This window comes from Saccopteryx leptura, chromosome 4 (assembly GCF_036850995.1).
Source record: "Saccopteryx leptura isolate mSacLep1 chromosome 4, mSacLep1_pri_phased_curated, whole genome shotgun sequence".
Lineage (NCBI taxonomy): Eukaryota > Metazoa > Chordata > Mammalia > Chiroptera > Emballonuridae > Saccopteryx > Saccopteryx leptura.
The window spans coordinates 189,569,221-189,586,016 of NC_089506.1; the positions used below are offsets into that span (position 1 = coordinate 189,569,221).

General features: G+C 51.5%; 1 protein-coding gene across 1 annotated transcript; it reads left to right on the forward strand.

The window, feature by feature from the left end:
• The first annotated feature begins 9,744 nt into the window (after positions 1 to 9,744).
• On the forward strand, positions 9,745 to 15,545 carry SERPINE1 (serpin family E member 1). Its single transcript, XM_066382311.1, has 9 exons — positions 9,745 to 9,862; positions 10,185 to 10,456; positions 11,086 to 11,319; positions 11,845 to 12,039; positions 12,838 to 13,036; positions 13,986 to 14,086; positions 14,192 to 14,278; positions 14,856 to 14,939; positions 15,222 to 15,545. Exons 2-9 carry the CDS (start codon positions 10,186 to 10,188, stop codon positions 15,257 to 15,259), a joined length of 1,209 nt encoding a protein of 402 aa, XP_066238408.1. The 5' UTR covers positions 9,745 to 9,862; position 10,185; the 3' UTR covers positions 15,260 to 15,545.
• The last annotated feature ends 1,251 nt before the right edge of the window (positions 15,546 to 16,796 follow it).

Sequence of the window (16,796 nt, forward strand, 5' to 3'; positions counted from 1 at the left end):
GGACAGCACCATGCCCCGTCTCCGAGCCTTATGAGAATGAACTAAGATCAGATGTGTACTGTCTTACAGGGCCCGGCAGACGGCAGCTGCTTTGCCCGTCTTAGCCATCATTACTGTTGTAGTTTGGAAAAGGGAGCTTTACGTAAAACTCAAGAAAAGGCATGTAGACCACAACACCTTAGAAATAAATGAATCTGCAGAACAGAAACCACTTAAATAAATTAAATTAAATTAACAAGGGCAAACCACAAATCCAGTCTGCCTGGCACAAATTTTCAGATCCTCAGCATCCATCCTTCCATAGGCATTACCAGCCCAGGAGGCTGAAAGGGATCCCAGGGGCACTGCAGCCCTGTGGGGGTGTTGTTTCTTTCTGTCTCTTCCAAATGTAGACTTCTTCTGGGCCCTGAAAGGGGAAGAAACTTCCCCCTCTGGCACCATACACAGTGGAAGCCCTGGGCAGGCTTCCACTGGGACTTGGCCTGACCTCCTTCATCCCTGATAGAGCTCCTGCAGCTTCCAGCTTCTGAAAGTCCTGCCCTGGAACCTCGAGTTGTCTTACTTGGTTTCTGGCAGCCAGCTGGCCGTCTGGGGGCTGTGGCTATCCCAGCCTCAGCATAGCTAGTTTTCTTTGCCAGATGATCTTTCATTCTGCCCTTAGCCTCCCTGTAATACTCCTGACCTTAGCAGAGGACCCCATTTTTCCTACCTAGGACCCCGTCTTTCCTTTCCTTAGAAGGGCAGACAGGGTGCTGGGGACCATTTCTCCCAGTTACTCCACGTGGGACCCAGACCCCCCACCTCGCCACTGCAGCATCCATACTTGGAAGACAGTTCATGGCGGGGCTTCCCCAGGACAAGCTTGTTTATCTGCTTGGGGCAGGAAAGCCCTGTCCCTCTCCTTGCCTGTGTGCTCCCTGGACGGTGACTCTGTCCCTGTGCATTGTTTTCTTTCCGGTGGAATTTCTGCCTTGAGGACTCAGTGTTCTGCGTTACTCCTGCCGCCGCCGCCGCCGCCATTCCTCATCTCCCGGTTTCCTCCTGTCCAGACAGCACTGGCGACCAGCCAGGCCCTCGACCATTCATGGGGAGTCAGGGGCTGAGGACAGAAAAGGGTGGAAGCAGGAAGTGGTCAGAGTCTCGGGGCCTCTTCTGTGAGGCCTGCAGTGTGCACAGTGGGGCAGTGTGAGCTCAGGGTGGACACATGAGGAGGTCCCATTCAGATGGGGACACACCCTACAACCTTGGACTTCATACTCCCTGATTGGTTTCTCCCGAGAGTTGGTGCAAGACTGTCCTGGCACCAGGAAAGGCAAGGAGCCCAGACAGACTGGCCAAGATTGAGGCCCACCTCCATTGTGGTCACAGGGCAGGGGCTGGGGGCAGGACTGTCCAATCTGTGCCAACTTCCCTGCCCATAGCGCTTCCTGTAGGGTTGCACAAGGTGGGCAGAAAAGGCAGGTGTGGAGGAGTGGGGCTCGTGCCTCCCCTTTCCTGTCCTGGACCCCAGCCTACACACCAGCTCCAGGTAAGAGCCCACGTCCGATTCCTGGGGTGTTAGATGCCCCCAGGTCAGCCTGCCCTGCCAGCCCTGGAGCCCCTGTCAGACCTGAACTGCCTCACATATGCTACCTCAGCTCCCTTCACCCCAACCATCGGCCCCTACCCTCAGTCCCCCCCAAGGCAGAGCTACATTGTGAATAACACTCATTCTGCCTGCATCAGCCTTTACTCACTCAGTCCTGTTAGTTCCTGACACAGATGTGGGTGCACAGCAAGCCCCCCTCAAAAGCAGCAGTCTCAGGAGGAAGGCATGTTATAATTCTGGGTCCTGGGAATTGAGGAGCAGCAGGCCTTGCTAGCCTTGAGCACCTGCTTTAGATAGAAGTTTTAACACGGTAATATGCCTTCCTCAGGCACCTGCAGGACCGGGTCTCCTCTTCCCACCCCAGACAGGGGCCAGAGCCCTCGGTGGGCCCTGTTAGCGCCACCTAATGGCTGTCTGGGATCCCTTACTGAGGACCTGATTAGTTCGCCCCTCTCTAGCACGCAAGGCCCTGTCTCTACCCTCAGGAAACCACGGGCTCAAGAGAGGACACACACACACTCACACACAACACAATTTTTAAAGTCAACTGAAACTTGCTGATCACTTTCTTTCTATGGATACGTGTAGCTAATCATTTCATTCACACCATTTTTAAAAATCTTACAGTATTATAGGCAGGACATCATTCTCCTCATGTTGCAGAAGAGAAAATTAAGGCTTGGGTATAAAGGAAGCTGCCCGGAGTTTCCTCCTAGTCCTCAGGCCACATCTGCCTCTCTCTTCAGAAAAAACTCTTATTCAAACACATGGTATCTGTCTGAGAAGACTGAGGCTCTAGGAAGGTAAAATGACTTGCCCACAGTCACCCTGGTAACTGGAGCCAGGACGGTCTGATCATAAGGATGACCACCAGAGAATCCTGTGTTGAGAGCAAACCCATCCGGCTCAGTAAGCAGGTTGGATTGAACACTTGGCGGGAAGGGGAGGGCAATCTTCTGTGGTGGGGGCCCTCCTTGGGCGGCCTTTCCTAGTCAGGGCAGCTCTATACGGTCAGGAGAAGGAGGCAGCAGAGGGACAGAGGGGTGGGGGGCAGTGGATCTGGGTGCTCAGGGGAAGGGGGTGGGCACAGAAACAGGAGACGAGAAAGTGCGAGTGGGAAGAGTGGGAAGGTCCTTTCATGAGGCCTCCAGCCTGCCTGGGGCTAGAGCAGGGGTCCCCAAACTACGGCCAGCGGCCACATGCGGCCCCCTGAGGCCATTTATCCGGCCCCCACCGCACTTCCAGAAGGAGCACTTCTTTCATTGGTGGTCAGTGAGAGGAGCATAGTTCCCATTGAAATACTGGTCAGTTTGTTGATTTAAATTTACTTGTTCTTTATTTTAAATATTGTATTTGTTCCCGTTTTGTTTTTTTACTTTAAAATAAGATATGTGCAGTGTGCATAGGGATTTGTTCATATTTTTTTTATAGTCTGGCCCTCCAACAGTCTGAGGGACAGTGAACTGGCCCCCTGTGTAAAAAGTTTGGGGACCCCTGGGCTAGAGGGTCTGCTTAGGACAGAGCAAGCTCCTTGAAGGTAGGACATGCCCACCTTCACATCTATGAAGGTCACATCAAATGTGGACCAGAAGAGATCCACAGAGCTGCTCCAGGACAGCTGTGCTGGAAGACCAGGGGAAGGCTGCTGACCCCTGACCTCCCTGACCTGGCTTAGGTCCTCCTGTTCCCTCTCCTTCACACCTATACGCAATTCCCCAGGTCTTACAGCCCCAAACCACCAGGGGCATGAGAAGGGTTCTGTGCCCAAGTTGGTGCAAACAAGCTAGCAGCCCAACTGCATTGCTGCTGGACAAGCCAGCGGAGGTAACTCAGGGTGACTCAGATGAAGAGATGTGGAGAAAGGGCCCGCTTCCACATGGCGAGGAAGGAGAGAGGAGGAAGAGTCAGGGACGGCCCCGGCTCTCCAGTGGCAAATTCCATCTGAGCAGCATCACCGGGCTGCCTCATTCCTGGGACCTCCGCCGCCCACAGGTTCCCCACTGACCCAGGGTCATCATCTCTCTGGGCGTCTGCCCAGCTCAGTACACTGATGTGTCCAGAGCCAGGATCCAGACGAGAATAAGAAAACCTATTTCAAAAAGATGGGAGGAGGGCGCAAAAAGAGACCTCTGACACAAAAGCCCACAAAGAGACCAAGATGAAGATCGGATGCCCCAGGCAGAAAGACAAAGATTGCTCCCTAGAGAGGAAGACAGGGGGAATGAGGCTAGGAACATTTTCTTCCCTTCCCCTGCTGGGCTCTGTGCTCTGCCATCCGCCCCGCCATATTGCCCTCTGCTTCCCTGCTGAGGCCACTCTGCCTCTTCCTCCTAATCCAGCATCAGACCTCTTCCTCTGAGAAGTCTTCATCCTGAAGCCTAAGTCTTACAGTGTAGCATATAGACAGTTTTACATCTTTATATAGTTATTGCATGTATGTCATCTCTGTCCTGGTAAGAATATACACTCAAGAAAGGGAGAAGTTTATATTTCTCTGAATCATACCACTGAGCGTTGATTGCCAATAAATATTTGGTCATTTTGGGGAAGCCAAGATTCATACAATAGCCAGGGTAAAATAAAACAAGATGTGTCCGGAGAGAGTTAAAAAGGGAGATTCAGAAATATAGAGAATGAGGAACAAGTTCTGGTCAAGAGGAAAGAAGTGAATCAGAGTTGGAATCAGACACATAGGTAAAGAGAAGTGGAATGAGAGACAGACGGAATCTGATGAGGCGGGGGTGGCGCGGGGGACCCTGAAGCCTGCGTTGCCTCATTCTGGCTGATACCATCGGGCTCTGTGGTCATATCTACCCATACATCGCACACTCCACCCTCCCTGCCCCAGACTTCCCCCTGTGGCTCTACAGGGCCCCATGTGTTCCCTCTCTCTCTTTCCCCCAAGAAAGGAGGCTCATTTCTGCTGAGGTGGGGTAGGGGGTGGAAGGCCGTGTGTGGGTCTCTAGTGCTCATCAAACACTGACATTATGAGAGGCCCCTCAAGAGGATACTGCCCCATAACCTTGGAAATAAAGATAAATGAGACATGGCAATGGCCATGGTAAGTTTAAGAACAAGTCAAGAAATTAGTGTAAGACAGGACGGTGTGCATAAAAGTGGTTAAACGGTTGAGATGTAATAGAGGAACCAACCAGAGAGAGCAGACAGTGGCAGTGAGTGGGTCAAGAGGGCCGAGACCAGAGAGCAGGCCAAGCTCAGCTCTAGTTTCCCCTGTTGGTAAAACAAGCGCCCCCCAACTTTCTAGCACCCTGAAGGGATCAGGACACGTGTCAAATGTCAGTGGGAATCCCCCTGTGACCCGGCAGCCAGAGAGGAAAATCTTCTCGGGATCTAAAACCTGCAAAGGAGGCCCGTGGGAGTGTGTCAGCACCAGGGCGGAAGCAGGAAGCTCCGGCCTGAAATGGACAAGAGGGGCTGGCGGCCATTCTCTCGGTAACCAGTCAATCCACTTCACAGGCATTTAATCTACTCCGCTCATTGCCGGGGGAAGTAAAACAGAGTGTCTAAAATAAGGAGCTTGTGTTGTACAAAACAGCTCAGCCTGTCCAGGTTCCCGTCCTGGCTCTGCCCGAACCAAGAGTGGCTGCCACTCGGTGAGAGTCTAGACTGTGCTGGACACTGACAAACAATATTTCATTCACTCCTCACAACAGCCCCGAAGGATGGAAATCATTATCTACCTATCTATAAATCCCTATTTACACACCTATCCACAAATAAGAAACTAAGTCCCACCAAGGTTTTGCCTACAGACACATAATGAGCTAAGTGTCAGGCCTCTGAGCAGGCTGGGTCTGTCTGCTCCAGTGAGCACTGTTCTACCATTTGTGGAATGTCACTGTCTGGCCTCAAACACATCACTCAGCCTCTCTGGACCTCAGAGCCCTCACCTGCAAATTCAAAAGACTAGATTGAGTGGTTGTTAGAGTCCTCTCTGCCCCTGAACTCTAGATATACATGGAGAAAAAAGCAATCGCCGAAAGCAAGGGCTACATTGTGGAGACACAGGTTTTAGCTTTACAGAAGTTTTAGGAGACATGGCTGGTGGGGCTGGAGAACACAGAAAGGGGAGGGGCTATGGAGGCAGAAGAGGGGGAAGTCAGACATGGCAGCAGTGTGAGGAAGAGCCCTGGACAGGCCAAGGGGTCCCTGTTTCTGTCAGGCTGTCTCAAGGCCATGATCTTAAGGGGCTGAGACATATTGCTCTCACCCAGCTCACTCCTACCAGAGAGGCAAATGAGTAGCCCAGCCCAAACACAGGCTATTTTTGGTGCTGTGTTGTTTGGAGAATGACCAGGCCAGAAATAGTGCTGTGAATTAGTCGGACCCTGTTCTTCTGCCACCCCCGGATCTCCCAGTGAAATCACCAAGAATCAGGAGGCCTGCTGCGACATTCCAGGGAGCCTGTGTAACTGATAGAAGGCAGCACTCTCCTCCTTACAGGAAGGCTTGGGACAGAGCATTTGACTGTAAAAGGGATTCTGGAAGAGGAGAGGAGAGGGAAAGAGGGGTTGAGTCATACAGCGTGGAAAGGAAAGAGTGGGAAAATGGGGAGAGAGCCTACAGGGCTGGGGCCTGAAGAGCTAGGGAAGAAATAGGCGCTAACCCCGTAGAATAGATGGAGGGCTGAACAGAAGAGGTCAAGAAAGGGAAAGTGAAAAAGAGGCAGATGGCTGGTGTTGGGAGAGCAACGGAAAAGCAAAGGGGAAGAGCCCAGCGCACACAGAGGGCAGCTGGAGGGCAAGAGGTGAAGGATCGGAGGTTGACACCAGCGGCCCTGAGGCCCCACTGAACCAGGGCTCCTGGGGCATGGGTGTGTGGGGGGGGCGTCAGTCATGGAAAGTGTGACTGTGGTCTAGTCACAAACCACCTGCTGAAGGACAGATGGGAACATCTTTTCCCGGTTGGCTGGAACTGGAACTTCCCCCAAAATCCCACAGCCCTGTAACTCACTCTCTTATCTCTGACTCTGAAAATCAGAGATCCAGCTATTTCAACAGCAGGGACTTTTCTCTTTCTGTCCATTTGACCCCTTACAAAAAAGCCAAGGCTTGAAAGAGGTGATTGGGTTAAGGCTGTAGTTTGGATTTAGGAAAAGGAGAGAAAGTGATGGCCCTTTGAGTCAGGCTAGATTCTGAGAAAGGCATTGCAGGGAGATCTCCTCAGGGTCAGGGAGGCCTTCGGGGGGGGGGGGCAGTGGTGGTTGAGCAGCACCATGATGTATGGAAGGTCTCCAGAGGACAGACAGGGTGGAAGCTAGGCCACTTCACAGACAGAAGCGGCAGGGACCATGGTCAAGTCTGGGTTTAGATCATCTAGTGGCCCTAGCTCAGTGGTTCTCAACCTTTCTAATGCCGTGACCCCGCAATACAGTTCCTCATGTTGCGGTGACCCCAAACCAAAATAATTTTGGTGGCTACTTCATAATTGTAATTTTGCTACAGTTATGATTTGGAATGTAAATACCTGATATGCATTATGTATTTTCTGATGGCTTTAGGCGACCCTGCCGGGGTCGCGACCCACAGGTTGAGAACCGCTGCCCTAGCTCATCAGAAACTCTGGCATGGGACTTGGTTACACTAGGTTTTGCCTCATTTTCTAATACACGCCCACCAGATGCCTGTAAGTCCCTTTTAGTTTAGGAAAAGACCCCTTAGCATGTCAGCCCTTTCTGTGTCTAATGTATAGTGACCCCCTTCTCTACAACAGGACACAGAGCTGCTCCTGGGCTCCTGTGCCTGAGAACGGAGTGTCTTTTCTGGAGTGGCATCAAGATCATCCCTCAGGTCCAGGAGTGGGTACAGAAGTGATCACAGCCCTCGCAGGGCCCAGGCCATCCATAGCAAATAGTGGGGGCTTTCACAGCTGAGGCCTGGCAAGGCAATGGACAAAGGGCTGCCGGAATAACAATGGAACAAGGGAAGGAGGCTCAGCTGAAGTGGCTGGAGGGGCCAGGCAGTGAGGCTGGAGGGGCCAGGCAGTGAGGCTGGAGGGCCCAGGCAGTGAGGCGCTAAGAGGCTCAGCTGAAGTGGCTGGAGGGGCCAGGCAGTGAGGCGCTAAGAGGCTCAGCTGAAGTGGCTGGAGGGGCCAGGCAGTGAGGCGCTAAGAGGCTCAGCTGAAGTGGCTGGAGGGGCCAGGCAGTGAGGCTGGAGGGACCAGGCAGTGAGGCGCTAAGAGGCTCAGCTGAAGTGGCTGGAGGGGCCAGGCAGTGAGGCGCTAAGAGGCTCAGCTGAAGTGGCTGGAGGGGCCAGGCAGTGAGGCGCTAAGAGGCTCAGCTGAAGTGGCTGGAGGGGCCAGGCAGTGAGGCTGGAGGGCCCAGGCAGTGAGGCGCTAAGAGGCTCAGCTGAAGTGGCTGGAGGGGCCAGGCAGTGAGGCTGGAGGGACCAGGCAGTGAGGCGCTAAGAGGCAGCAATTCTGGCCGAGTCTCGACCCACTGCTTTTCCAGCTTGGGACTTGGCACACCCAACCCAGATTCCCAAGTCCCTGTCTCCCTCTGACCCCCAAGGGTGCGGGCAAGGCACTGGGGACATTTCTGGGGATAGCAGATGGGTGGGGGGCTAGACTTCTGTCCTCTCCACCTGAGAGAAGTCAGAGGTGACTGCTTCCTCCTCGTGGCTAACCATTCTCTCAGGGACTCCAAACCATAACTAAGAAAAGGAAAGGAATAAACAAGCAGCAGCCACATGGGAACAGTCGTGTAACTGGTTGGTGATCGTAACTTTCCAAAGGGACGAGGTTGCCCCTTTCCCCCGCCATCCCACAGCAGCACCTGACTCCCAGGGGCAACGGAGAAAACAAAGGCGGAGTCAGAGTAAACTTGGGAAAGCCATCCAGCTGTGGTTGCCCTTGGTATCTGTTTACTGAAAAGATCCAAAACAAATATCCCCACACTTCCACCCACTTACACTTCCTGTGAATCTGCTATCGGTTGTTTCCATGGATACTCCCACTCGAACCTACCACCTACACAGATCATGACACTGTGTGGACCCCAGGTCAAGTGCACCATATCCATGCCTCAGGACCCCGGGGCACCCTGCCCTCGTGCCCACAACACGCAGGCCATACAGCCAAGTGTACCTAACCTGCCAGACCCCCAAATGCACTAGTCCAGTCCCACACAATCGTCCCTAGCTAATTTCCACCCTCTATAGAATTCTTGGGTCTCTTTCACTTCTAACTCAATGGCTAGGAGCACACCCCACAAACCAGCCAGGAATTGATGCCCTTGCGTCCCTCCCTCCTTGTGCTGCTCCAGCCCTCCAAGTGTCTGCATCTGGAGGAAGAGGATAAGGCTTACTTCTCCCCAGTCACAGCAGGAAGATCACAGAAACAAAATTTACAAGTTGGGCTCCTAATTCCTTAGCAAGACTTTGCCCTCGTAATCCCTGGTCCCTCTACCACCCCACCCAGCACACCTCAAACCCCCGCCAGACAGGGCTGTTAACACAAAAGAGAGCCCTCAGGGCACCTCAAGAGTCTGGACACGTGGGAGAGTCAGCCATGCATCACCGGACACTTGAAAGGGAGGAGGGGAAGACGGGAGGGTGTCCTCCGCCAGGCTCATGTCTTAGACAGTCAAAACCCAGACAATCACATGGCACGCTCCGTGCCTTGTGGCTGCTGGGATGTGGCCAAGAGGAGGGAGGAGCATTCTCCCATGGTTGGCTGGTGTGTGGTGTGGACGATGCAGGCAGACAGAAGTCCACAGGATCGTTAGCTTCTTTGATAACCCTGTGCTGACCCATTTCCCCAAAGGAAAAGGAGGAAATGCAAACAGTCTTCCCCCAAGCTGAGCACTGGGGCAAGTAATCTCAAACACTGGGCATGTGGAGCTCTCTGGCACGGCCAGGGGACAGGCTGGCAGAACATTCAGAGAGAGAGGGATACAGGAGGGCAGCAAAATCAAGGGAGGCCCTTGGGCCAAGGCTGTCGAGGTTTGCTCAATCGTTCCTGACCCCTCTCACACACGTACACACACACACAGCAGCACGCACGCACATGCCTCAGCAAGTCTTCCAGAGCCAGAAAGTGGGTGGGGCTGAACCATGAGTTCATCTATTTCCTGCCCACTTCTGGTATAAAGTGAGGCAGTTGTCTCCTTAACAGCACAGCTGTGCCTGGCTGCAGGACCAAGGGCACTGTCAAGAGAGACACACCCACTCGTCAGCAGCAGAATCACCACAATCATCAGCAGCAGCAGCAGCAGCGGGACAAACTGCCAGTCACGAGAAACTTTGATATCTTCAGGTAAGAGAAAAACAAACTTTCTCCATCTCCTTCTTTAGGTTAAGGTAGAGAATGCCCCTCCACAGAACCTCTCCATCCAAGATTCCCACTTCGCCTCTGTTCATCCCCTCCCCACACCTGCAGCCTTGAGTTGCCCTGCCATTGCAGTGACTGCAGAATCTGAACCTGTCATAGCTTCTGAGTGAACCTTGCCCTCATGTTCATTTACCGCCTGTCAGCACCAAACATGGGAAGCCTGGCATGGCTGGGAGGCCGTCTCCCCTCCCCATTCACCATCCTTTTAGAACTATTCCCTCATCAGATTCTTACCCACTTGCCCTAGGATGCGAACGTCTCCAGTCTTTGCCTGCCTAGCTCTGGGCATGGGCCTCATCTTTGGTGAAGGATCTGCCTCATATCATCGCCAGTCAAAAGCCGCCCAACTGGCCACAGACTTTGGAGTAAAGGTGTTTCAGCAGGTGGCACAGGCTTCCAAGGACCGCAACGTGGTTTTTTCTCCCTATGGGGTGACCTCGGTCCTGGCCATGCTGCAGCTGACAACGAGAGGGGAAACCAGGCAGCAGATCCAAGCAGCAATGCAATTCGAGATTGAAGGTGAGAGATGGGGTCAAGTAGGAGGTAGGCACTCACAAAGCCATCACAGAACTGGGGTGGAGCCAACCAGAAGCGGAGGAAAGGCTGACTCCAGCTCAGCTGAGCCAACACCTGTACTGCCATGTCACTGGGACTACCATACCCTTTGTCACTTGGCCCTTGACCAGTTGCAGAGTTTACAGGCCTGTGGATTTGGTGTAAAACAACCTTGTATCACAATGTATTAGCTGCATAACCTTAACCCCCTGAGGCACAAAACAGGAATAATAAAAGTACCTAGCACAGAGGGCTGCTGCAAGGATTAAGTAGAATTGTGCATATGAAATGCTTTGTCCAGCTATTATTATTATTATTATTATTATGAGAAAAAATTTAGGGCTTGTAACTTAAAAACAGGAAAATATTCTAACCCAAAGAAAGGGTTAGGACCTGAGATTTTTGAGAAAAAGAAGGAGATGCAGAAGAGATTAGGTTTGGAATAAAATATCCCTCCAGAGACACGTAGGGGAGCAGAAGAGCCCCATCCATGCGGACTGGGTGAGGTTTCTCATGGGGAAAGTTGGCCCAGCCTAGATGGGGCCCTTTGGCTGAACATGAGCCTGATGGGTCCTTTCCTTCCTCTGGCACAGAGAAGGGCATGGCCCCTGCCCTCCGCCAACTATACAAGGAACTCATGGGGCCATGGAACAAGGATGAGATCAGCATCGCCGATGCCATCTTTGTCCAGCGGGACCTGGAGCTGGTCCCAGGCTTCATGCCTTACTTCTTCAAGCTGTTCCGGACCACAGTCAAGCAAGTGGACTTCTCAGAGGTGGAGAGAGCCAGGTTCATCGTCAATGACTGGGTGAAGAGACACACGAAAGGTGAGCAGGCAGAGGAAGGAGGCTGGTCTCAAGGGCCTACTGAGAAAGGGGGTTTGGAAACAACCCCAAATATCCCAAACTCTCCCTCTCCGGTTCTCATCTTTGTATGCAAGTGCTTTAAGAATTAGTGTCATACTTTTCATAATTAGGCCTTCTCATGAACCAACACTAAAGGCATCCCTAAAAAGTGCTGTAAGATTTCATTAAAATGGCAATAACCACGATGAGGAGCACACACAACCCTTCAAGACTACAAGGGAGCGAAGTAAGGGAAGACTTAAGTTTCCAGCTCTGATACTGGATAGGATCCCAGGCCCAAGAAAGTGTGGTGAGCTGGGAGGCTTTCTGAGACTGTTAAGAAGATAGAACAGGTTGAAAGTAGCTAGAGTGGTTCACCTAAATCCCCAGGCTATCTTCTGAATGGATTGCTTTAACAGACACACATCCACTAGGCCTGGGAGCTGAAGGGAACTATCTAAGAGGATTAAAAAATACCTAGCTCCTGACCACCTGGTTTTCCCATAGGCATGATTAGTGACTTACTTGGTGAAGGGGCCGTGGACCAGCTGACACGCCTGGTGCTGGTGAATGCTTTGTACTTCAATGGCCACTGGAAGACGCCCTTCCCAGAGTCGCACACCCATCACCGCCTCTTCCACAAGTCTGATGGCAGTACCGTCTCAGTGCCCATGATGGCTCAGACCAACAAATTCAACTATAGTAAGTGCAAGACTCCCTTCCCACCTATTAGACCTCATCCCTGGGTGTTTGCCTCTAAGGGAGGAGAAATCCTAGAATACAGCCCAACTTTAAAAAAGACTGCCCAAATAGGAGACACTAGGATAACTGGAGCAGCAGAAAGTAGCTGATATCCAGCAATTCTCTCAGGCCCACATTTTGCCACTTGACTGTGGTCCCTCATACTCATGTATTGCTATGTGATTACCTGGGGCTCACAAATCCTGCTGGGGAAGGGGCTATGTGTAAGTTGAGATTCAGGAGATAAAGATTGGAATGAATTAGTGACTGGGTATGGGAGAGAGGGGAGTGAATATAAAGAAAGCTAGAAAGAGACAGAGAAACCAGAAGACCCTGAATTGGCAGACTAGGAGGAAAATGGAAACGAAAACACTGGATAGGGAAGCAGTGGGTGTGGAAACCTCAAAAGCCAGAATGGAAAGCAGGCTTCCAAAAAGAGTGGAGGAGACAGCAGAACTAGTTGAAAACCCAGTGCTGGGTGAGAATCAACAAGAGCTGGGGCTATTTTCTTTCTTTTTCTAAAGATGTCATTTATTGATTTTACAGAGAGAGGTGAAGGTGGGTGGGTGGGAAATGAGAAGTCTCAACTCAGTTGCTGAACTTCAGTTGTTCATTGATTGCTTATCGTATGTGCCTTGACCAGGCAAGCCCAGGGCCTCGAACCAGCAACCTCAGCACTCCAGGTCGAGGCTCTATCCAGCACCACAGGCCAGGCAGAGCTGGAGCCAATTTCAGTGTGCCATCTTTCTGTCTTCCCAGCTGAGTTTTCCACACCTGATGGCCATTATTATGACATCCTGGAATTGCCCTACCACGGGGACACTCTCAGCATGTTCATTGCTGCTCCCTATGAAAAAGAGGTGCCTCTCTCGGCCCTCACCAACATTCTGGATGCCCAGCTCATCAGCCAGTGGAAAGGGAATATGACCTGTCTGCCCCGCCTCCTGGTTCTGCCCAAGTAAGCCACCCTTGCTCTCGCCACACTTGCCAATGCCCTAATTTCCTCTGTCTTCCACTTCCCCGCCCTCCTGAAAGCACTGCCCCCATGCTGAATTTCCAGATGGGATGTTTGCAGGGCAGGGACATGTGTGGGAGGCTGATGGGAAATACTCTGGCCTGGGCTTAATTAAGATTCCTCTTGTCATCCCTCCCTCCGTTTCTACTGGAGGGCAAGGAGTTTTATAGACTATGCCTTCGCATATACCCCCTCAAAATAGCCAGTGAAAGCCAACCAAAGGAAGAGCCAGAGAAATGATAGAGGTCGGAGGCTAAATCTGCCTTCACCTTTTTATGAATGCCCCTTACTCCCACCCCCATCTCTTCAAGACAATATCCAAACACAGGGGACAGAAGGAATTACTTCTGCAGATGGAGCTGTTGGAACCACAGCTTCTAGCTGGCTTCCAACAAAGCAGATTTTTTTTTAAGTCCTTCTGCAGAAGTAAAGAGGGTAGAGAAGGGTGAGGCTGGGTAATTCCAGAATTGAGGTAATTAGCTGGGCCCTGATGGAAAGCGGAGGGCACCCGTAAGCCCTCATACTCATGTACTGCTTGAGTCCTCCTCAGGGTTAGCTCTCAGAAACACAATCTACTGACCACAGTTTTGTTCAAATAGCCTTGCAGGAGAATTTGCCCCTGGTCTCCCAGCCAGACTGAAGAAAATACTACCTTACTTGAGAAAAGCAATTAGTCATAAGTTTTAGGGGGTTTAGAAGATTGCAGAAGAATGTTTACTGATATTAGAACCTCTAGCAAGCAGATGGACTTTGCAAAACGATTTGTAATAACAGGCCTGCCTCTTTAACTTTCACATTGGTCCCACTCCTGTATGGCTGCCAGGGTGACAGCAAGATTGGGAGGAGTGGCGGGAGGTAGCCCGAGCTTGAGCCGTTTCCTATCCTGTCACAGGTTCTCCCTGGAGAGTGCAGTTGACCTCAGGAGGCCCTTGGAGAACTTGGGGATGACCAACATGTTCAGTCCAAGCCAAGCGGACTTCTCAAGTTTTTCAGGTAAAATTTTTTCCTTTCACTTTCTCATCCTAGTGGACTGTGCGGCCCCAAAGGAGCTTTTCCCTGAAAACTATGGCTGATCTTTCTTGTATCTACCTGTTTCAGATCAAGAGCCTCTTTACGTATCACAGGCACTGCAAAAAGTGAAGATCAAGGTGAATGAGAGAGGCACGGTGGCGTCCTCTTCCACAGGTGAGTCAGGCTCAGGGGAGGCCTGGCAAGTCTCAGCCCAAGGCTTATAGGAGGGGCTGCTACGGCACCCACACCCGGGACGATCCCCCTCTGTCCTGCTCCACCAGGTCTCCTCAAAGAGCAGCTCTTCCTGTGCGGGGAGTATTGCCCTTTCCTCACCAGAATTTCTCAGGCTAGAAAATGGGTCTGCTTTCTCTGTGACCCTGTCCCCTTACCCAATGGCTCTTGAGGTCCTTTGAATGTGAAAGGCCTCCCAAAGGAAAGCCTGGGTTGTTCTCACAGTGGCTAGTCAACTTAAGGAACTTGCTTATCAATATGCCCTCCAAGGGTTTTAGATGAATGTCTGTTGGTAAAAGAGTAGCTGATAGATCTCTACCAAACTCCTGGAGAAAACCAGGCCTCAGAGAGCACCTCTCAACTTTTAAGGTTCATATCCAACAGAACGAGTCTTCTAAAAATCACTCCTCCTCTGAGTATTGCTGCTAGACAGAAGGCTGATGTCAATGGATCACTTGTGATGAATCCAGAAGCAGTGCCACTGTCCCTCTGTTCTGAGACACTGTCCTTTCTCTTCCAGCCATTACCGCCTCCGCCCGAATGGCCCCCGAGGAGATCATCATGGACAGACCTTTCCTCTTCGTGGTGCGGCACAACCCCACAGGTGAGCCGGTCTGGGGCACCAGGTCAGACAGGTGGAAACACGCGTCTGACCCCAACACTCTAGGCAAGGAATCCGTAACTCTGTCCCTCTTCTCCCCAGAGACAGGGCTCTGTCATAGACAGACTGCTGTGTCAGGACCCCAGTCCTAGCTTAGCCACTACGGCAGCTGTGACCGCAAACATCTCACTCATCTTTTCACACCCTAGAGCGTCCATGACCTTCAGGGTCGGCGGGCTGTGCCATTCCTCCCAGTTCTCATCTCTGTGATTCTTCTATCCTCAGGGACGGTCCTTTTCATGGGCCAAGTGATGGAACCCTGACCATGAACAAAGAAGCCCTCATCTGGGACAGAACTGGAGATAGATCAGAGAAGAAGAAACTACAAAGAAAATAACTTCTAATTACTCTTTTTGGAGAAAGAGAAAACACTTCTTTTCTTTTTTTTTTTTTTAAATGGTAAATCTGCCTTTTAGATCTCAGCCTCTTCCAAGGAGGAAAAGAGGCCCTTTCAGTAAGACTCGCCAGTGGAGGCCCTGGGAGGGCCTCCGAAGCACAGCTCCCTGAAGCTCTCAAACCAGACTCTAAAGCTCTCAGAGCCACTTGTACAGCGGTTCCTGCCCGTTGCTCTACCTGTTCGGGTGTTCAGATCTGGATCCCACTGAGGCCCTGGCAGAGTGGCACCGCAGGGCTCACAGGGGCTTTCGTGTACTTCGTAGAAACTACTCGTGTTCCAGTCACGTTGCCGTCGCTCTCGCACTGTCTGCCGCTGTTGAGGCTGGCGACAGGCCGGAGAAGACCAACGGAGGAAACACCCTGTCGTTGTAAGATCCGTCCTTCCCAGCTCAGAGGTGCCATGGAGTGGCAGAGCAACTGCCCACCCAGTGCGGAGAGCACCCTGGCCTGGCCATCTCCTTCCCCAGGAGCAGTGAGCATATATTATTTCAGAGTGTAGGTGACTTGTTTACTCATAGAAGCAGGTTTCTGCTTCCCACAAACTTTATTTTGCAGAAAGAGAGGAAGAAGGTATTCCTGGCTCTTGGCTCCAATTTCCTAGTAAGGAGAATGGGATGCCAGAGGTGTGCCTGAATATTTATCACATTCTTGTGTGCTTGTTCAAGAGAAAGAGGACAATCAAGAAAAGCATCTTATTTAAACTTGCTTAGAGAGTTCCTTTGTGGTCTGTGTCATTGCATCTCAGGAGTTCGGCCACATAACTGCCATACCCCTCTGGAGAGCGAGCGGGAGGAGCTCACACTGCCACCTTGTGGCTGCCCGAACCCCATCGCTCTTCTTTCCTTGCCTTTCCTCATGCTGGATTCGGACCCCTGACAAGATTATCCAACCTTAGTCCACTTTAGGAACCAAAAGGATATGGTGGGTGAGAGAGACTAGAATGTGGATGGAGAGGTTTCAGAATTTTCCAATATATTTAGGAGCAGGAGTGTAAAGGGATGCACGACTTAGCAGGACAGAACTTTCCCCAATTATAGGGTGACTCACAGCCGCATTGGTGACTCACTTCAATGTGTCATTTCCGGCTGCTGTGTGTGAGCAGTGGACACGTGAGAGAGAAAGGGAGAGAGGAAATAAAAGGAAAATAGAGACAGCTAACTTGGGTTCAACTAACTACCTTAGTTAGAGAGTCTTTCTGAAAACCAACTAGCTAGGGGCTATGGCATGAAGACCAGTTTCTTAAAGAATTGCACACAGCTGCTGAATGAATGAAATCTAATAGACTCCTAATCATCCCATTGTGCTCGTTTTTCCTTTTTCATTATGCACTGGACAGTGATAGTCACACACCGTACTCGCAAGGATACCCAAATGTGGGATCCAAGGTTCTTAAAATTGTGTTGA